Raw genomic sequence first — 22,130 nt, 5'->3', positions numbered from 1 at the left:
AATAGCAAAGTTGTTCTTTCAGAATGTATAGGTTCATTTTGGATTACCCACTTCTATTGTATCTGATCGAGATTCTCGATTTGCTGGGAAGTTTTGGTCAAGTTTATGGGAGTTGATGGACACTAAGTTGAAAAAGAGCACAAAGTTTCATCCACAAACAAATGGTCAGACAGAAGTGGTCAACAGCACAGTGATCCTATTGCTCAGAGGCTATTGCAGCAAGCATCCCAAGCTCTGGGATGAGCATTTGTGTTATGTACAGCATGCTTACAACCGTGCCAAGCACTCTTCTACTCAGAGATCTCCTTTTGAGACTTGTTTTGGTTTTATACCAAAGTCTCCCTTGGATTTTGTCTTTGGTAAAGACATAGCAATTGATGGACACAGTGATGTGGACAAAGCAACCAAGAGCATTGAACAAATCCAGGAAATTCACCATGCAGTACAGGAACAGCTAGAAAGAAGTCAAGCCAAGTACAAGGCAAGACATGACAAGCATCGAGTTGAGCATAGTTTTCAAGTTGGTGATCAAGTTTGGTTGTACATCAACAAAGACAGAATGCAGGGTGAAGGTAAGAAGCTAAAGCCAATAAGGTATGGACCTTTCAAGATACTTGATAAATTTGGTAAAAATGCTTTTCACCTTGATTTACCAGCTTATATGCAGATCTATTCAGTCGTTAATGCAAAAAACTTGAGATTGTATGAACCTTCATTAATTGAAGATCCTGAAAAGCAAAGTCAGTTGCCTTCTATTAGGGATTTGTTGCCTGAGTATCTCAATGAGTTACAGGAGGACACAGTTCTGGACAGGAAGGTAAGAACTACGTGTCAAGGGGATGTTGAGTCCCTGAGAGTAGGCCTCAAAGGTTCAAATCCAAGCAAGGTACAATGGATAGAAATTGGACAAGTGAGGGAACTTTATCCTCACTTGATCGATGTCTAAAACCAACTTTTGGGGGTCCAAAAGGTTTTCAGTGGAAAGGCGTGATCCAAAATGGATCTTGTATCAAACCTCTAAGTCTAAGTCTTCATATATATTAACTATCGGAAAACACTATCACAGAAGAAAAACACTACGAATGGCAGAAAACAGAGCTAAGCGGAACGTAAAGTCTCGTTTCACAAGAGCCATCGGATCGAACAGATCAACGGCCCAAATTAAATCGAGATATCACATCGGGAGAGGCCAGCAGAGTATATCAGAGGCGACCCTAAGGGAAATGCGACTGCGATCAGCGACTTATCATGGACCATTGATCGAGCACGCAAATCAACGACAGAGATTACAGATATCGCATCGCAGATTCCTAAAGGGAGGACTTAACACAGGCGGACTCGAAGGAGTTATGAATTAAACAGCGAAGGATTTGAGTTCCATGGTAAACGGTATTTCGAGCAAGGTTCCAGCAGTAAGTGGTATTGGGAGGGCTTCACCCGATTCCATACACTGGCCGACACGTAGCACGCTGCAGGAGAGAGAGAATCGTTTTTTCGAGCGGGTAATCTTCGTGCAAGTAGGCCATCCGAAATGGCTGTCAGCCCTTGGATCGGAGATCGTACCAATGGTGGAGATTGAGCGAACTACTTGACGTCTCGGGTTGGATGCGAACCGTCGGATTGAAGGCAGATCAACGGTGTGGAATACAAAGGGCTTGTGACAACAATAAAACACGGACCCGAGAGGATTATAGGGCAAACTTTATATCGTTTGAAGTCCGGCTTTGGCGTTTTGTCAAAATTTCTATGTTTTCTGTGTATTTCCTTTGGGAACTAAAAATACATTGTTTTGAGGATTTATGCAGGGGGAAGGCCAAACGGTTGGTTCCACCCGTGCCAACCAATCTTTTCGCCTAGTTATCTACCTTGTGCCCCAATGCCTTAGGCGTTTTACAATGATTGTTTAAACGCTCAGCAGAGAGATGAAGGGATAGCAATCAGGAGCCAGGGAGGCGAATAGACAGCGCCGAAAGGCTTAAAAGCCATCCAATGGCAGAACAGAAGGAGAATAAGTCAGTTGAAGACAATCACAGAAAGACAGTCAGTCAGTCAGATCGAGGCAGATTGAATAAGAGGAACAAGACAAAGGGAGAGTCTGTGCACTCTTTTAGATTCAAGGTTTTCAAGCAGATCCCTCTTTGATGTCACTGTTGGTTGAGACTCTATTTTTGAGCTCACTCTTGTAATAATCTGTTCTTGAAGACATAATATAGAGGTCGACACTAAAAGCTGGACCGGGAAACGTAGCCAAGGGGGTCTAGTGAACTCCTTTATTATTTTGACTGCGTTGATGTGTGTGGATTATGTTTTATAACTGTTCATTGTCTATGTTATTCGCAATCTTTTCGATCTGTTGCACTAAATAATATTCTTGCACGAGCCTGTAATACCTTTTCTTCTTGATTTAGTATCCATTTCGAATCACATATGACTGGAATGAGAGAGCGATTCACGAGTATCTAAGAGGATGATAATGATTTGGAGGTTGTGCTTGCAAATAACTCCAAGGTCAAAGCAGCAGGATTGGGGACAATATCATTTTAGAGGGAGTCATTACCTTCTCTAAAAGTGGCAGATGTTCTTTCTGTTCTAGGGTTGAAGAAGAACTAGATATCAGTCTCCAGCTTGGAAGACAGAGGGTTTGAGGTGGTGTTTTGTAGAGGACAAGTGTTGATACCCAGGGGATCTAGTGTTGAGCATGCTAGACCTATTGGAGTCCAAAGTGGGAGTCTATATAGGTTTATGTTTCAGCCTATTAAAGCCTTGGTGGCACAGACTAGCAATAGCGAGTTATGCAAGTTATGGCACAAATGGCCCAGTTGCACTATGGAGCTTTTAGGAAGTTGAGAGTGATGTTTACAAGCTTACCGGAGTTCAGCACTAAGCATCATGATGTGCACTGGGGGTGTGCTTTGGGAAAGTACACTAAGACACCTTTCCCGAGCAGTGATAGTAGAGTTGTAGGTATCCTTGCCTTGGTACACTCTGATGTTTGTGGTCTTATGTCTCATGTATCACTAAGTGGATGTGAGTACTATGTGACCTTCATTGATGACCACTCCAGGAAGACCTGGATTTTCTTTCTAAAGACCAAGGATGAGGTCTTCAAAAGATTCCATGAGTTTAAGGCTCTTGTGGAGAACCAGACAAGGAGGAAGATCAAGGTGTTGAGATCAGATAATGGGGGTGAGTATACCTCCACATAGATGAACGAGTTTTGTAGGAGTGCAGGCATCAAGAGGGAGTACATAGTGCCTTAGAGAAAAAACGGAATGGGGTGGCAAAGAGGAAGAACAGGGCTATAGTGGATGCAGCTAGAGCAATGTTGCATGATCAAAGATTACCTTTCTTCTTGTAGGCCGAGGCGTGTAACACTACAATGTATTTATAGAACAGGAACCCAAATAGAGTCTTGGGGAGCAAGACTCCTAAGGAGGTGTTTTCCTAAGTGTGTTATAAATGTGATTTTTTCGGAAGATCTGAACAATATATCATGAATCACAAAAGCATAATGTCTGAGAAGAAGTAAAAGGTTGGGCTCCCCAAGACTCCTAAGGAGGTGTTTTTCGGCAAGAAGCAAGAGGTTGGGCAAATCAGGATCTTTGGGTGCCTTACATACTCACACGTCCCTAAGGAGAAGAGGACAAAGTTAAAACCCACTGTAGAGGGGTATTCTTTGGGTCACAGTGAGACCAGGAAGGCCTATCATATATATATATATTCCTATGTAGAGGAAAGTTGTCCAGAGGCGAGATGTGAGATTTGAGGAGGAGAGGGCCTTAAAGAGGTCTCAGGAGGTTGATCAAGTAGAGCAACAGGCTCATTAGCAAGGGGCCACACCATAGGTTTCAGGATTTCGAACTGGTACACTAGGGTCAGGAGGGTCACCTTCTTCATGGGTGACAGGTTCACAGACTCTAGTATCACCGAGTGCAAGATCACCTGATGTAGGACAATCAGGTGCAGAATCTCAGAGTCTAGGATCTCCATTGATCATAGGAGAGCCTTCCTCGTCAGGAGGAGAGGCTCAAGTTGAGGATTTTCCCATACCACCAGAGGAGGCTACTACAGGGAAGAGGAAGCCAAGATGGTTTCATGATAATTTGAAGGAAGCCAAGTAGGTAGTGGGGAAACCCAAGTGGTCAATGAGGGAGATCAGAGTCATCAGACCACTAGAGAGGCTGGGTGGCTTTATGGCAGATGTTGTGGAGACAGAGCCAGCTAGTTATGAGGAGACCACCAGTCAGCATATTTGGAGGGATGTCATGGTGGAGGAGTATGCCTCCATCATGAAGAATGATATCTAGGAGGTAGTGCCAAGACCTAAGGGGAAGTCGATGGTGACTTCCAGGTGGCTCTACAAGATCAAACATGTTGCAAATGGCAGTGTGGAGAAGTTCAAAGCTTGTTTTGTGGCGAAGGGATTCTCACAGGTAGAGGGAGTTTACTATGAGCAGACCTTCGCTCCAGTTGCTCGTTACACTTATATTAGAACAGTCATTTCTATAGCAGTTGAGATGAGTTGGAGGATTCACCAGATGGATGTGAAAACTGCCTTCCTCAATGGTGTTATATAGGACGAGGTGTACATTGAGCAACCACAAGGCTTTGAGGTGCATGGGAGGGAGTCTCATGTGTGCAAGATTAAGAAAGCTTTGTATGGACTGAAGCAAGCACCGAGAGCATGGTACGAGAGTATAGATGCCTACTTGCACCAAATGGGTTTCCAAAAGAGTGATGCAGATCCAAACCTCTATTTCATTATGGTTGGTGACAATCCACTCATTCTAGTTTTGTATGTGGATAACTTGTTTATTACATGAGACAACAAACTCATCCAGCACTACAAAAGAGATCTTGCTTTAGAGTTTGACACGATCGATATGGGACTGAGGCATTACATTTTGGGGTTGGAGGTTTGGTAGGAGGATGGGCATATCTTCATCGGCCAAGGAAGGTATGCAGATGATACCGTGAGGAGATTCCCAATGGAGGGTTGCAAGCCTATGGCTACTCCTATGATCACCAACTAGAAGAAGTTGCATGCCTCAGATTCTGAGTTGGTGAACCCCACCTTGAATCGTCAATTGATCGGTTCTTTGATGTATCTAGTCAACACTAGACCGGATATTTATTTCGCAATCAACACATTGAGTTAGTTTATGATGGATCCCAGGAGAGTGCACTGGGTGGCTACGAAACATATATTGAGGTACCTACAAGGCACATTGGACTATAGTCTAGACTATGTCAGGGGAGATGGAGTCAGATTGATTATTTGCACGAACTCAGATTGGGTTGCCAGTGCTAGTGACAGGAAGAGTACTTATGGGTGTTGTTTCTCGTCGAACTCAGGAGTTGTGTCATGGTTCAGCAGGAAAAAAAGTAGGTGGCATTGAGCAACGCAGATGCAGAGTATATGGCAGCTAGTCAAGTAGGTTGCAAGGCACTTTGGCTTCACAAGATGCTATTTGGATTATTTAGTCAAAGGTTGAGACCAACTACAATATTCTGTGATAATCAGAGTTGTGTATTAAACTCTCTAAGAATCCAGTATTTCATGACTGATCAAAGCATATTGAAATCAGAAACCACTTCATCAGAGACTCGAGTCAGAGCAGAGTTGTGAAGCTTGAGTATATAGCCACTGATGAACAGGTAGTAGACATTCTCACCAAGTCATTGCCAAGGGGCAAGCATGTATTCTTCAAAGATGGGCTGGGAGTGGTGAGAAACACCTTCCTCAATAAGAGAAGTGTTGAAAATAAGGGTACCAAGGAAGTGTTTCATAGGCATTTCTCCCATTGGCCTAGGGAGACACATTAATCATCTTTTGTCTAAGTGACATTATGTGTTTTATTAATGTCAAGGGGCTAAAGTACTTTTTATGAGACTTGCACTAGGTGCTTTAAGTTATTAAAGTCACATGTGTTTAAAAAGTCACTTTGTGTGTAAAGTACTAAGTACACTTATGTTATTAAAATGACTTTATGAGAGAAAAAGTGACTATGCTACTAAAACATGAAAAAGTACTAGGAGGTTCATTAATGAAGGGGGACCACATGAGGAAGGCAGTCAAAAGAGGGATTGATCTCCACCCTTGATCTAATCAGCTGAGATTTAATCCCAGCCATTAGATCTAAGGGTTAGGGTTCTTTATACTTTGGAGAGACAAAAGAGGGAAAAGGAACCATTCTCTCATTCATTCTCAAGAGAAGCTATTGAGGAGAGGAGAGCAAGAGGAGGCAGAGAATTTGTGTGAAACCTTACAGCAAAGAACAAGAAATAAGACATAGTAGAATCCCCTGGAGGCCGAGTTAGAGGCAAGAACAGAGGTCCATTTTTAAGGAGAACAGCCAACCAATAATCTGCTAACAGTTTGAGTTCCTTTCAGGTCTGAAACTCACCAGAATCAGCATACAGGCAGCTGGAATCTCTCCTACACTTCGCCACAACCAATCCTGAGTTTTTTGGGTCTCTTAGGCGTGTTTCTCGGACCTGTTCTACGTGATTTTCGGGCCAGTTATGTGTGTAGTCAGCAAGCTTCACAGGCCTATGTTTTGATAGTGGTTCAGCATGTAGTTTAAGGGAGGAGGACGCTGATTCTGGTGTGCACATTTCAAGCTGAAGCTAACCCAAGTTCCAGAGCAGAATGAGACTAATTTGTGGTTCAATTTCCAGACCTTGAGGAATTGTTAAGAGGCTGGTATTTCCACTGAAGGAGAGCACACTGTGGGTGAATAATATCAGTCCAGAATTCAGTGTAAAGAGAACCTCTGAGTTGTTTCTTCAAGGGAAGAGATAAGTTAAATTTCTTGTAGTAATTTTGTTGCAAGAAATTTCTCAAGACGCAAATAAAATCATCCTTGAAGACTGGTTTTCCCCTTGCGGGTTTTTCCAGGTCATTGGACCAAAAACAAGTGTTAAAATCTTGTGTGTGTGCTTGCATATTTTATCTTGTATTAGTTATTGAAGTTCAAAATGGTAGTGTAGCCTTTTGTTTCAAGCTAAATGTAAAATTAATATAAATATCAGTCATACGTTTTATGATGGGTTTTGGCATCAAACCATGCAAGACATGAAATTGGGTTGGCCTACAGCAAAGCATAAATTTTCTACACAAATCTCACATTTAAGTTTCTGTAATTTAAGGTTATATTTACCATTAAGTTTTGCCACCTCAAATTTTGTATTCATCACCTTAGTCATTATTCTCTACCTGCAGACTCTCCCTCCAAATTGTTTTTTTGTTATAAATGTGTCAATCCGAAAAATTATAAATAAATTAATTAATTAAAAAAAAAACTAAATACTTTCACAAACCTTGTTTCTTAAATCCTGTTTTTCACAAACCCCGCAGCTTCTTTAAATATTTAATTATCCACAATATATATCCACCTTTTTTGATTTATATATATATATATAATCTTCTCCAATATCAGTTGCACTGGCTGGGATTTTCCTCTACATCTACACTTGATTCTCCACTCCAACTTGTTAGGGTGTCCTTTTGTAGCTTGCATGCACACGGCTCTAGTATTTAGAGTTTGATATTCCTCGCCATCGGCTAGGGTTTCTCTGCAAAAATCTCTATGCAGACTTGGCTTTCACCACAGCATGTCAACCTCCACGTCCAACAAATGGCTTTCCTCTTCTTTAATGGAACTGCGACTCAACACCTTTTTTTGCACAACGGCCTCCACTGCATATCCTCTGCAAACTAACTACTCAGTTTGACCACAGTAGACTGTGCCTACGATGAAAAATCTGACATCTACTCCTCTGCCACCATGGATCTACGAGTTCACAAACCAAACTATCTTTTATGCGTGCAGGTTCCCTTCTTTGGCTCTACAACCTTGACCTACCACTCTTCCTCTATGCAGACATCCAAGAAATCATTGCACGCGTCCTTGTTCTAATACCACTTGTTGGTAATTGAGAGTGCAAAACAATGACAACAGCAAAGAAATAATGACTGTTAGGATTCCAAGAAACTCTCCTAGGTTGTAGCTCGGAGATGCTTGGTAACATATAAATTCAACTATTGTTGCAATGGATGAATGGAAGGAATGATGCTTGTCCAAGCCTGATAACCACTTTTGCTTTGTTTCACTCCAGACATGCGTGACCACCAACTACTCACAGTTTAGAGATTGGGTGAACATGGAGAATACTGACCACACCAACAGATGCACAAGACCATGTGATGGTCGGCTGCAACCAGTAAAAAAGTCTGCAAATCTAATCTACTAATGCAAGGACAAGATGACAGCTCTCCTGCATTTGATAGAAAGAAACTTGGACCACCTGTTCAATGATGCATACAAGACTCTAACACGGAGATAGGATGACAGCTATCTAATGCTAAACATCAAGAGCTCAAGAACACAACATATCAGGCACAACTTGGTACAGAAAGAAATGGAAAGTGAGCAGTTAACAGCAAAAGAAGCTTGTATTACAGAAGATTTTTCAGCGAAGATCACATGAGACATCATTTGTCGACACGTTTCGAACCAACCAATGTGGTTCATCGTCAGGACAAGTTGGTTCGAAACTTGTCCTGACGATGAACCACACTGGTTGGTTCGAAACACGTCGACAAATGATGTCTCATGTGATCTTCGCCGAAAAATCCTCTGTAAACTGGAAGCTTGTATTAGCTGAAATTGAAGACGAGACGTTGCAAGGGACAAAATATCTACAGTCTCCAGAAGTTGAACCTTACATCAAAATGCCAACCATCAACCCTAATTACATCTTTCTTCTGGGTATTTATAGATTTTACATTACAAGGGCACTTGGCCATTTAGGTATGGAGGGGTCATAATTGACCACCAATTGCATTTAACTGCCTGATGGAGTCTCTGACTGTGTTTGCTTGCTGCAGTGAGTGAATCCGATCTGCTCAGGTGCTCTGCTGTCCTCTTAGGCAGTTGGAGTGTTTGTACCAGTGGAGTTCCATAACTGCTAAATGCAGTCACAGGGTCATGCCTGTCCTTTTTCCCCTTTGCCATACTGTTTGTTAAACATGGTTGTTGGGATCTATCAGTGACTAGTACTGGTAAGTTGGTTATCTTCCTTCTCAGGCAAGCGGAGTGGTCAGGGGACGTGAAATGCATGGGTGAGTGGACGAGTTGGATGAGCGGGAAGGATGGTCGTCGGATCGAGGGAATGGACGGCGGAGATGGCTCGGCAGAGGCTATAGGCTGAGGTGAGAGCGGGATGAATTGGGGCCATCAGATCTTCGGCGGGCAAATTGGATGATGATTGGCGATCGAGTTGCTCTGGCGTTAATGAGCGGGGGCGGATTGGTCGAGCGGTTTTGGTATTGATCGCACTGCTTTTGGGCGTAAAGCGGTAAAAGGACAGGGGCGTGCGATGCCACTCAGCGGCCGAACGTAGCAGCGGATGAGAGAGAAAAACCACTCTCAGCGCGCTAATGTTAGGGTGAGTTGTGGGCGCGAGGAGAGAGAATGTCGTCGGATCTTTATGGAAATGATCGGATGGTGGAGAAAAGATCATGCGGGTTACTTTATCAAAGGCGACGAGAGCCGTTGGATCGGCGGGGTGATCAACGGCGGAGATGAGAAGCGATGAGTTATGAAAGCGCGGGGTTATGTGGGTGAGGTTTTATGGTTTACTTGAGGTTTTGCTCTCGGGGCTTAAGGCCAAAGGGGTTTAATATGTCAGGCTTAGAAAGGAAGAACAGGCATGAGTGACAGATAGGAAGCGGGATAGAAGGAAAAAGGAGAAAGCGGCCAATGTGGAAACCTTTTAAGCACAACCAAGCAGACCGAACTTGTCTCTGACCTTGGAAAATCAGTGTTGAATAGCAGAGCTAAGTTGCTAACAATGACAAGATTGAGAATAACACACAACACAACTTTTACACAGTAAACATTTGGGGAACATCGAAGATGAACAATTACAATCAGGCTTACAACCCACTCCCACCTATATCTTGGGCTGCCTTGATATAACTATCTTGGCACTTTTATATTCATTATACGAACTACCACTGGTTTCGTCAACCAACATCATTACACTAACCACCAAATATTTACCTGAGTAAATTTTGGTTTTGAAATTTTCTTTTAATTTAATTGTTGTCATATTTTAAAACACATCTCCTTCATATTGGGCTGTAAAAAGTATCTCTTGAAACAAAAAAGAGCCTACCACTTATACAATAATGTTTGTATTTTTGCATCACTCTTTGACTGAGTCAAATTGTGCTTTCAAGGGGGCACTTCTAGAGTAATTCTGAAGCACAAATGGAATCTAGAAGGCCCACCACACCTCTATTCGAAAGCATGTTTATACTTGCAACATTCTTTGGGTCAGTCAAAATTTCGCTTTTAACAGGACACTTCATCGCTGATTCCAAAACTTAAGCACTTCCATTCACAATAAAATTGGTACTTGGATCATCTCTAGCTGACCCAAAATTTTGCTTTCAAAAGAGCTCTTCTCAACTGATTCTGGAACAGAAACAGGAAGAACGTTTGCTTGAAATGTTACATGATAATTGAACTCTGGCTGAAATTTGAATTAGATTTCTTCTTTTCAGCCTATGTGAAATAGGCTCTCCATCGTTGGACTTAATTTGACTTTCAACCTGCAGATTTGACTCTTTAACAGCTTTGCAAAAGTCACTCTTGAAATTTACTACCATGCCATCATTAACAGTCTGTTCGTCTGTGACCTCAATATCCAGACTATTATGAACAGACTTAGTTTGGTTTCAACCCAAAGTATTAGACTCTTTTCCAGCATTTTTCACTTTCCTCTGCTTGTACTTTATTGCAATGCCATCATTGACAACTTGTCAATCAATAAACTCAATATCCAACCTATTATCATCTGCTCCTCCCAAGATTTCAGGCTTTTACCCATAAAACTAGAGAAGCTTCTGCAGATATTGCTAAACATATGATTTTGCAACAAGACTCTGTCTCAATAGATCTTCATGTCTCTGTAATGGGACACATCAGTCTATGGGACTCTCCTTAAATGTGTAAATACACTTGTTTTTTTAGTACAATTATCAGACCATAAAGAAGACATTGCAGCAGCACAAGACATGGGAATTAAAACAGGACACATGGGCTGTTCCATAACTTGTGAAGGCAAGCCATCTAGGAAAATATCGTGTGTGAAGAAAGGCCCATTATTGTAATTAACAGGTGGCTTGTTTATAAGGACTAAGGCTCAATTCCTGGCGTTCAAACCATAGCCTCTCATTGATAGGCATTGCATGGATCCTAGGAACAGAAATTAGAAACAACAGAACAAGTGTCTTCCCACATGTCTATAGTTTAAAGGAATATATTATATAAAGATATTTACCATTAGTGCTCTCCGCTTCTTCACTCATTTTAATACCATTAGTGAATGACCCTCTTGGAAGTTCACAATTTTCCTCACTACTTAGGTACCCACTAATGTAGGATTGGTAATGCAGAAATTGACCTCTATCTAAACTACTGTGACCATTACGCTGTGGAAAACTGCTAGAAAATATATGCTGTTAAACAGAGTGCAATGCATATATTTGCTCAACCTCACTAGAAACATTAGATTGCTGGAAAAAATGCATTGCAACTATATGCTGTTGAATATAATGCAATGCATGTATTTGCTCAACCTCACTAGAAACATTAGGTTGTTGGGCAAAATGCCCTGCAACTCTTTGCTGGCAACGTCTAGAAATATTACACTAACGAGCAGATTGACGCAAAACTTTATTCACAATTACTAGTGACGTTATGCTCTTGAGCAGGTTGCTAACAAGTGTTTTTTCAAAACTAGCAGAAAAATTAAGTTGTTCAAACGAATAAAATGGAATTCTTTGTTGTGAATCTAAAATGTCATGCACACATAACAGCCTTTTCTGTAGAGTATTTCATCTTCTTCAATATTTGTAAAAACTAATTCACTTGCAAGCATGTCACTTCTTACTTCTTGAAATAACATAGCTTTGTAATGTTGTCCATCTAATTTTTTTCTAAGATCCTGATTATGTCACTTCTTACTTCTTGCAATAACATAGTTGTGTAATGTTGTTGATCTAATTTCTTTCAAAGATCCTGATTGCTACAAAAACAGACAAGACTTCTTAAGACCTGTGTTTCAATCTTCTGTCACGAAAATAGAGGAACAAATTCTAGTACCTGCCCCAAAAACAATACGAAAAGGTTTAAAATGATCATATCCTTCTGAACCACAATATATAAATTTATGATAAACATGCCTTATCTGATGCCTATCATAAAACACACACCACTCAGTTTAACATGCAGTGTATCAAGAATGCTGAACACACTCACCTGTTCTTATGACAGATAAAAATGGAACTTCCTTGGAATTCAAAATTGCATCCCTGAAATCCTCCTCTTTCAGAAGAGGATTAGATTCCCAAAACAGTTTTTATCTGAACCTGGGGAAAGGCAAATTTATTTACTCAGCAGCAACTCCTAACACAGACCATGCAACATATCGTCCCAGTGACCAGCAAGACTTGAGCAACAAGACAGCTAGACCTAAAAACAGGATTGATTCAATGCCTATAACAAACCTTCCGGAAATAAACCACCAGATGTTTTGAATACATTCTGTTCAATATCAAGGGCTCTGCTAGAAGTTGTCTCAAACAACCCACATAGTTGTTTTCGCTCATATTCAAATAAGAACAATTTCATACACAGTTTAACCCCTTTATAAGGACAAGTGTCACAAAAAGGAAGCTCACACACCAGATTCGTCTCTACTGCCTGCTAATTACAACTGCTGAATTTAGAAAACCATGACTTGAATTTAGGCATAACCCGCAGCTTTGAATTAACATTAGAACTTGATAATGATTATTAAATTTATGTAGCAGCAACTCATAATAGAACAGCTATAATGGTTTAAGCCGGTTTTTGCCGCTGCTGCTGTTGGCTAATATTCTTCACAACTGAATATTGGAAGCCCTAATGGCTTGTTGAAACACTTTTTTTAGTTTGTCAATTAGACAAAAACACAAATCCTTGTTATTTTCTTCGCACTCTCCACTGTCATAGTTGTGATCATAATCCTCAAGAAGTACAGGGGCACACCATTTATGGTTGTTCTAAAAACCCGATCGTCAACATGCCTATATCCCTCAGGTTCCAGTGTGTTAAATTTGGCAACTAGTGCCAAACTCCACCTTGGACAGCTCACATGATGAAGCTGATATTTTTATTGGATTCCTCTCTTAGAGAGGTGTAGGATTGATTTAAAGATCATCGCATTCTGACATGTATAAATGGAATTATGAATTTATTTATTTTATGGACAAATTGTCAAAGTCGGCCAGCAAACTAATATAGGCTCAGAAGCCCAAAAGTCATGTCTTTTCATCCTCAACGTTGCATATAAATAGGAGCATCTACCTCATTTGAACACTCATCATCACTCACACATCTCCTCTCTCCTCATCTGAGTTTGACCGAGCTGATTTAGAGGAGTAATTCTGCTAAGTTGACCAGCGTTGACTTTCTCGTTAGGGCATCCTGTTGACTGCAGTTTGACTGGACAGATTTGACTATGTTTGGGCTTCTGAACTTTGTATATTGTACTCTCTCTTGGCTGAACTTTTGAAGAATAACAAAAAGACTTGATCAAAGGGTTTCCCCACATTGGGGTTTTTCCCTGGCATCCGCCAAATATTGTGTCCTCTTGTCTTGGCTTGTCTTCTGCTTTTTATTTATGTTCAATCTGCATTTACTGTCATGTTAATGTGATTGCTAATCTGGAAATTGATATTGGTCTAATAAGAAAAATTGAAGTAAATTGCTCTTAAGCATAGAATATACCCTTGTTATCTAAAATTAGCATGGAATCACCGAAATATGGTCTTATGATTATAGTCATTCCCCATTTTAGGGTAAAAGATTCCAGCCACCTATGTCGGGAAGAGTCCCAAAACAAAATCAACCTTCTCCGAGCTAATTAAATAGAGCAGTAGGAATTTACTCCAACACAGACTGGCCGATTGGTAATTTTGACAATAAACTACAAAAGAAATCACTCTAAACATGCCCGAGTGTAGGATAATCAAAAGATAAATCCACCAAAATCAAGCAATACATACCGTGAATCTCGTCAATTTGAATCATATCAACTAACTACAAACATACTTGAAGCTCGCTCCGCATTGCCTCTCAGGACTGCATGACAGAATTTATATTGAATGAGCAAAACTCACTGTAAAAAGTTCTTCAACCACATGCCAAACACAAATGGCACATTATGCTCTAAACTGAGATACTTCGCCAAGCCAAACACAAATGGCACATTATACTCTAAACTGAGATACTTCGCCAAACACAAATTGCACATTATGCTCCAAACTGTTGGAAATTGACAACAATAACCGCTCCTCAGCACATGGCAGTTCACCTTCTTGAGCCAATGGAGCATTTTCGAAACCCTTAATTTTCTGGACTCTGGATTCTATCGAGTCTGTGCCAAGAAATTTTATATATGAATGGGACTGGAAACCCTATAAAAATATTCTCACGCATCTTGACCAATAAAGCAGAAACCTTGTTCTGTGTAAATTTCTGAGTGCAGATTTGTTTTCATTAATTCGTTAGCAATTTTTAACAATTGTTTGCAGGCTCTGCCACAACATAAACTGATATACTTCGCCAAACACAAATTACACATTATGCTCTGCCACGGCGCTATAGATGAAAATTTGAACAATTACGAGAAACACAAATTGAGAGGGAAAATTGAAATGCACGGAAAGCCTAGCCAATGCCCATCTGAAAAAACAGAAATTACTCTGTAAAAGAATATTTACTGCATAAAAGTTAAAGAAATCAGACAGTAAAGAAAGATTAAAGGTCTCCCCCAAGAATTTGCAAATAACAAGATATCAAACCCTGATTCGCATTTAAAGCAAACAAAAATGGCTTCGTTTAATAGGGAAAGAAACTCCAAGTGGGGCCCTTTAAACGAAAAGAAACCCTGGATCGTTATTAAAAAAACCTTCCAAATGAAGAAAAAACAGTAGCACTTCAAATGATACGAATTTCAGCCAAGAACAGCATAGCTAGGGTTTAAACAACCATATAGAAATGCTTGCAAAAATAAATTTAAGAAAACCTACCGCGAATTATCCTTGTTCATTTGACCAGTTCTCCTCAACCCATTTCATTAATTGCACGTACTGTTCATCGATCAAAATGCCGGGACATGCGATACATTTGGTTAGTTAAATAAAGCACGGAATCCTGGTGAATGAACGAATGGAATGTGCAGCAGATAGAGGCGGGAGGGCGGCAAGAGCACAGTGGATCATTATACATACGTCCTGCCATCACCCGTCCAGCCCTTTCAAATCGGCGACGTCCAACAACATCAGGGCCAACAATAACAACATAGAAAACTACAATAAACCAAATAAATAAAAATAAGGTTCATTGGAAACAAGATATGCGGAGACTCGAGCACGGTCAGGTTAACAGACATGGTACCCAGCACTCAGATCGCCCTGTAAGGGCGTGTACGTTAAAAATCAGATCGCCCTGTATACGTTAACAATCAAACCGCCCTGGGAACCGTCGGAATTTGGCATTAATTATTCACGTCACCCCCTATCCGTTGCAACTCGACCCTGTGTCCATTGGAATTTGGCGGGAATGTAGAAAATGAAGGCAAATATATAAAATACAATATAAATAAAATAATATGTAAAAGTTGGTTACATATAACAAGTTACTAGGCAGTGAATCTTTGTGGCTTAATTTAAATATAGCTAAATCAAAGTAAAAAATTAGGAAGTTTTTGGCAAAATATAAAAACCAGAAACTAAAACAAGAAGAAAATAAGTAAAAGAGCGATTAGAAAACAACAAGCAATAGTATTTTGAAAGAAATTTTAAAAAATCTTAAAAACATAAAATAGTATTTTGAAAAAAAAAATTAAAAAACCTTAAAAACATAAAATTGAGATAATCGTTAACTCTTTCTATAATTGTTATTAAAATCAAGCAAACTACAACAATGCCAAGAAAACTATAATAGAGTGTTTTAACCTTCTATGTAATCCAAAATTCCATTAAGCAAATGCACTAAATTAAGTTTAAATAAAATATAATTACCAGCTTTTTCTTTCTTTCTTTTTTTGGCTCGCTGCACTGCTGCTGCGAACCCGTGACCTAGCCGCACCCCTCCCTGCTGCGAGCTATGACCTAGCCGCACCCCTCCCTGTTACGCTGCCTCCTGCAACTGTCCTGCCTAGCAACCTGCCGCTGTCACGCTCCCCTCCTCCCCTCTAGCCTCTTGCCGGTGGGCTCCCCTCACGCTGACCCATTTCGTCTAGAGCTTGGCAACCTTCTGCTGCTGAGCCTCCCTTTGCTAAATGTCTCATCAGCCAGGGGATGGCTTTTCTTCTCAGGGTGGCAATCCAAATCAAGAAGCAGCTTTCGCCTCCTTAATCGTTGATCAGGGAGTCCCAAAATCCAAACCAGTAGCAAGCAAATTCATTAAAAAACTTGACAAAATCCCCGAAATAGCTTTACCCCCCACTCTTCCTCGAAAAGCAGCCATTTCTCTGGTTGAACGGGGACTGGTTGGGCAGTTCACAGGTCTATGGCTCTCCCCTAGAGCAATTCAAAAATGGGTGGAGAGAAACTGGAGCGCCAATATACAAGGGAAAATTGCGATCAGGTTCTGTGGAAGGGGATATTATACTTTTTTATTCGAATCTAAAGAAGATAGAAACCTAATCTTCAGGAATGGACCCTACTTCATGGATTCGCGAGGCCTTTACCTGAACAGATGGTCTCTGGATTTCGATCCCGAGATGGACATACCAAATGCAGTGTCGGTTTGGGTAAGGTTGTCGCATCTCCCACTCCACTGCTGGGGAGATGATTCAGTCAAAGCAATAGGGAATGTTGTGGGAAAATATATTGACAGATGTGAACCAAAAGACAACATGCACGCTTGCGCCAGGATCTGCGTGGAAGTAGACTTGGGAAAAGGGCTACCGGAGGCAATCAAACTCAGGGTGGATCAGTGGACGCACATCCAGCAACTAGACTATGAGCAAATCCCCTTCAAATGCAAGGTATGTCACGAGTATGGCCATTTCGCTAATAGATGTAGCAAGCTTAAGAATGTAGAGACAACTGAGAATGCAGAAACTCAAGAAAATAACTGGGAACAAGTGAAAAGGAAGAAAACTAGTAACAAACAAAATACCCAGAACCCCCCTCAATCAAATGAAAACACTGCTACATCCTCTCATCCCCTCATCAGCCCTGCTCCTCCAGTGGACCCCTCTCTTAATCCCTTCGAACTTCTTGAAGATGACCCCCCATTCCCCCACTCCCCGCCACATCCAAATGCTAATGCCAGTGCTTCCTCCCCTCCCTCCAGCTTCTCGCCTCCCCCACCTTCAATCGATAGAATCCTCACCAGAAACAAAATCAAAGAAACGACCAATACTTTGGAGCAGCTAAAAAAAGCCGGGAGGAAATCCAACAAGGAACTCAGAGATGAGGTTGTAGCAAAGGACATGGCTATCGGAACTCAACAGCCTATGGACACCTTGGACAAATAGAAAGGGAGTGGGGAAAAACCGTAGTCAAAGGAAAAGGCGAGGAACCACCATAAATCAAGTAAATAATGATCTTGGTCTCTTGGAATAGTAGAGGGTTAGGTTCTACTTTAAAACTCAACGCAACAAGAGATCTAATAAAGCAGGAACAGCTGGATGTCTTAATAATCCAAGAGACCAAAATTAATAACTGAGAATTTCAAAACTTGATAGCAACTCAAAAAAATTATGAAGGAATAGCAACAGATTCAAACAAGGCATCAGGAGACATTGGAACGTTGTGGAATAAATGGAATGTTAGACTCTCTCATAAAACAATAATAAATCCAAAATAAATTAATTAATTAAAAATTCCAAGTTAGGAATTTGTGCCTAACTCTTGGGTTGTTCCTCTAAGATAGGAGTTAGTTTAGGCAACTCCTATATTGGTGTGTCTGGTGAGAAATTATCTCAACCAAAGGAGAAATTATCTCAACCAAAGGTGTCTAAGATAGCACACACTATCTTGAGAACACTGTCTCTCATCTATTTATTTGTAACACTATATTCAATTATTTTTGTAGAGTAATGAGAGAGAAACCTGAGGCTGAAGCCTTTTTCCACCATATTTTGTGTCTGATTTTTATATGTGTTTTTCTGAAGGAGACATTGGAACGTTGTGGAATAAATGGAACTGGAAAATAATCAGACAAAAACTCAACAACAGTTGGGTGAGGATAGATCTAACGAAGAAAAACACAAATATCACATATACGGTTATAAATATATATTCACTGAATCATTATAGAGATAAAGCATTATGTTGGGAGTCTCTAAAAGAAGAGGTACAAGACGCCTAGATTGACAATCTAATAATGGGAGGGGACCTAAATCTGATCCGGAACATAGAGGAAAAGTTGGGAGGCAGATTCATAGGAGATCCGTCAAGAGTTGCCCTGGAGGACATTATTGCAAACCACAAGTTGCTGGACATCCATCCCAACAATGGAAAATTCACATGGAGCAACAAAAGAACGGGCATTCATAACATAAAAGAAAGACTTGATAGAATCTTGATCCAGGAGGATATTGCAGCAAATTTCTCCTCCATAAAGAGCAAAATCGTGCATGCCTCGACCTCTGATCACAAGCCGGTTGTGCTCATTTTGGACAAATGGGAAAATCAGGGTCCGATCCCTTTTAAGTACAACAAAATTTGGGACAGTAAGGACGGCTTCAGGAATTTGATTAAAAAGAGCTGGGAAGAAGAGGTGTTGGGCTCCCCACAGTTTGTATGGGAGACTAAGCTTAAAAAGGTAAGAGAAAAAAATAAAACGTGGGCTAGAGAAGAAGCTGTGAAAGACAAGATTAGAAAATCAGAATTAAAAGACAAGTTGGAGAAATGGAACAAGGATAAGGAAAGTCAGCAAGACACTGAGCACGATAAAGCCCAGGAAGCAGATGTAGAAATTTTGAATAATTTAACACATATTCACAGAGATTATCCTGATCATACAATTATAAGCGGAACATGTATAATACATAATCTCCTCTACGTTGATCATCAATTTACAGAAGCAGAAACATTCACAGGCACACATAGAAGCATCAATCAAACTCATAAACACAGTATGTATCCCGGGGAAAGCATCTCGCTAAAAACCCCAACTATCTGTATATTATATTGATTGAATCATGTAACATTACAAAGTACAATGCTTATCACAAGCAATCCAATACCAGCTCCACCTGTTACACGCAATACAGCTCAGATCTGATCTCCAAATCTATTCCACTGCTTGCCTGCCTCCACTGCTCAATACCTGCTCAAGAACTGATGAGAATGGCTTCCCAAACTCGTATTTCACCTCAAAATAATCACTCACACTTTGTTGGACGTGAGCAAAGGCTACAATACTGGGCAAATACGTGAGCAAATTCATTGGCATCCTCAATCCCTTGATTGTGCAAGATCTGGTGCACAACTATAGTCACAACTAATAGCAATCTGATTCTCTACCACCTGTCCCTGTTGAACTGAACATGCACTGACATGCAACTGAGTTAACTGATGTATTCTATAGTTGCATTATGAGTTAATAACTTGTGAATTAATTAATAACTAAATCACCCAACTCATCTCTAGTCTATTGATCAATTAGACTAAATACAACTAGTTTAACAAAGCTAAACTGAACACAACTCCATCAACTGCACAATCAACTCCACCAAACTCAACTGATTGAGTTCTAACTGAAGTCATGCATGCAACAACTCAACTGACTCATAAGAAAAGCGTATTTCCTTCTGACAGCTGCATGTGCCACCTCTGTAGCTCAAACTGAAGTGCTCCAAGAGAATAAGATCAAGTTTATAGTCCAAATATTATTATGAGACAATAATATTTGACTTTTCTATTTTTGACAACCAGTCTAAAAATAGACTTTGATCACTCACACTGTGATCACTCACACTTTCATCAAAAATAGAAGTCCATCTATTTTTCCCAACTTGACCAATCATCCATAAACAGCAACCTGCAATCCATAGACATGATCCATATGTCTAAAATTAGACATAGTCTAAAAATAGACTTGCGCCAAAAATAGCCTGCGGGCCCACTTAGTGAAGGCGACTCTTTTCACTAAGCTCCATCATCTTGTTGCACTCTCAACAAGCATTTCTTGTTGCACACTTTTCAACAGCAGAATTGTTTGCGGCTCTATATCAGCAAAATAGACATGAAGAGGAGGAACTTAGACAAAAATCCAGATGTCTTTGGATCCAAGCTGGGGATAAGAACTCAGCCTTCTTCCACAACAACCTTAAGATTCGCCGAGCAGGCAACCAAATCGACAATATCCATGTGGCAGTGTAGGAAATCAAGGGGAAAGAGGAAATAAAAGAAGCAGTGTTTCACCACTTTAAATCCCTCTTCATAGCCGAGGAACAGCAAGTGGACAACGTTGATTTTCTTCATCAAATAAGCAGCAAAGTCACCGATCAGCAAAATAATGAGCTCGAAAAGGAGGTAACAGTGGAAGAAATAAGGGATGTTGTTTGGAGCATGCATCCGGAAAAAGCTCCAGGCCCCGACGGATTCACCATAGCCTTTTTTAAGAGCCACTGGGAGACAATCCAAAAAGATCTGGTACGTATGATCAAGAATGTTTTCAAAAAGCACAAACTGGGAGAAAATACAAAAACTTCACACCTGGCCCTTATCCTCAAGGAGCCAAATCCAGCCTCCTTTGACAGATTCAGGCCAATTTCTCTATGCAACTCTTCATATAAAATCATTACCAAGATTTTGGCAAACCGGCTAAAAAAGATCCTTCCTTGTATCATTTCGGAAAACCAAGGGGGCTTTGTCCCAAAAAGACAAATAACTAATAATGTAATCCTCGTTCAAGAAGCGATACACGACAGTGTCCAAAACAACAAAAGAGGAATGGTTATAAATTTGGATATGGCTAATGCTTTTGATTGTGTTTGCCATCGTTTTCTTGCTGCAGTTTTACAAAAGTTTGGCATCTTAGACAAGTTCATTCAGATCATTGAAGCATGTATTTCCAACCCATGGATTGCACTGTTAATTAATGGACGTCCCTGTAGATACTTTTCAAAGCTCTAGAGCGCTGACGCAAGGATGCCCGCTCTCTCCCTTCTTGTATATAATTATGGCAGAAACTTTAAGCATTTCGCTGGAAAATCAGCGTGTGAGAAGAGAGATTACAGGTATAAGAATTGCTCGAGGTGTCAAAGAAATTAACCATTCTCTTTTCGCCGATGACACCCTTTTGATTGGGGGAGCATACAGTATAATTGCTAGAAGGTTCAAAAAGGTGTTAGATGATTTTCTAGCTGCCTCGGGAGGTCTTTTTAATAATAGTAAATGCAGAATATACACCTGGAATGTGCCAAACAACATCATGCAAAGGATTTCCCAAATTCTGGAAATTCCAGTTCAGCAAAATTGGAGCCACTTTATATATTTGGGTTTACCTTTGGCCAAAGAAGGGATTAAGACAGAGACTTGGAACAAACAAATTGAGAAAGTAAGAGGGAAAATCCAAAGCTGGGGAATGATGTGGTTAAACTTGGCTGGTAGAACTATCTTAATTAAAGCACTCCTTTCGGCGCTGCCTATCTACCAGTTTGCTTTAATTTTGGCTCCTGCTAGCATACATAAACAAATGGAGCTCATCATCATATGCTTCCTCTGGCAGGGGGGGAGACAGGACTCCAAGAAGTTCAGCTTGGTCCAGTGGGATCAAGTCACCCTTCTTTTCAAATATGGAGGCATCTCCATCCGTCTCCCAAACCTAACAAACGAAGCTCTTGGTATAAAGCTAGTTTGGCGCATGCTTACTAGTCAGAATTAGTGGTGGGGAGAAGCCTTGGCCAGTAAATACCTCAACGGCTAGAGGTCTTTATTGATTAATGGTCTAATCCCGGACCGCCCTTGCACTCACATTTGGAGACTTATCAAAAAATCCATCCTCCACATAAAAGATCACTTCTCAAATAATCCTGGAAATTGT

General features: G+C 40.6%; 1 protein-coding gene and 1 long non-coding RNA gene across 2 annotated transcripts in view; one reads left to right on the top strand and one right to left on the bottom strand.

The window, feature by feature from the left end:
- LOC149171317 (uncharacterized) overlaps positions 1–15,668 on the bottom strand; it is a 36,432-nt gene extending 20,764 nt beyond the window's left edge. Inside the window, exons 1-2 of the long non-coding RNA XR_016259015.1 lie at positions 15,152–15,668; positions 14,126–14,201 (exon numbers count right to left, since the gene is read on the bottom strand). This is a non-coding gene — a long non-coding RNA (uncharacterized LOC149171317). The remainder of the gene's footprint in view (positions 1–14,125; positions 14,202–15,151) is intronic.
- Positions 15,669–18,461: 2,793 nt separating this feature from the next.
- Positions 18,462–21,125, top strand: LOC149171316 (uncharacterized). The gene is made up of 3 exons (XM_089425926.1): positions 18,462–19,049; positions 20,465–20,737; positions 21,102–21,125. Exons 1-3 carry the CDS (start codon positions 18,462–18,464, stop codon positions 21,123–21,125), a joined length of 885 nt encoding a protein of 294 aa, XP_089282052.1.
- Positions 21,126–22,130: the final 1,005 nt, after the last annotated feature.

Source organism: Pinus tabuliformis, chromosome 4_2 (assembly GCF_031772625.1).
Source record: "Pinus tabuliformis cultivar Carrire ecotype Pingquan chromosome 4_2, CPIR1, whole genome shotgun sequence".
NCBI lineage: Eukaryota > Viridiplantae > Streptophyta > Pinopsida > Pinales > Pinaceae > Pinus > Pinus tabuliformis.
This window is presented reverse-complemented; position numbering and strand designations above follow the sequence as displayed.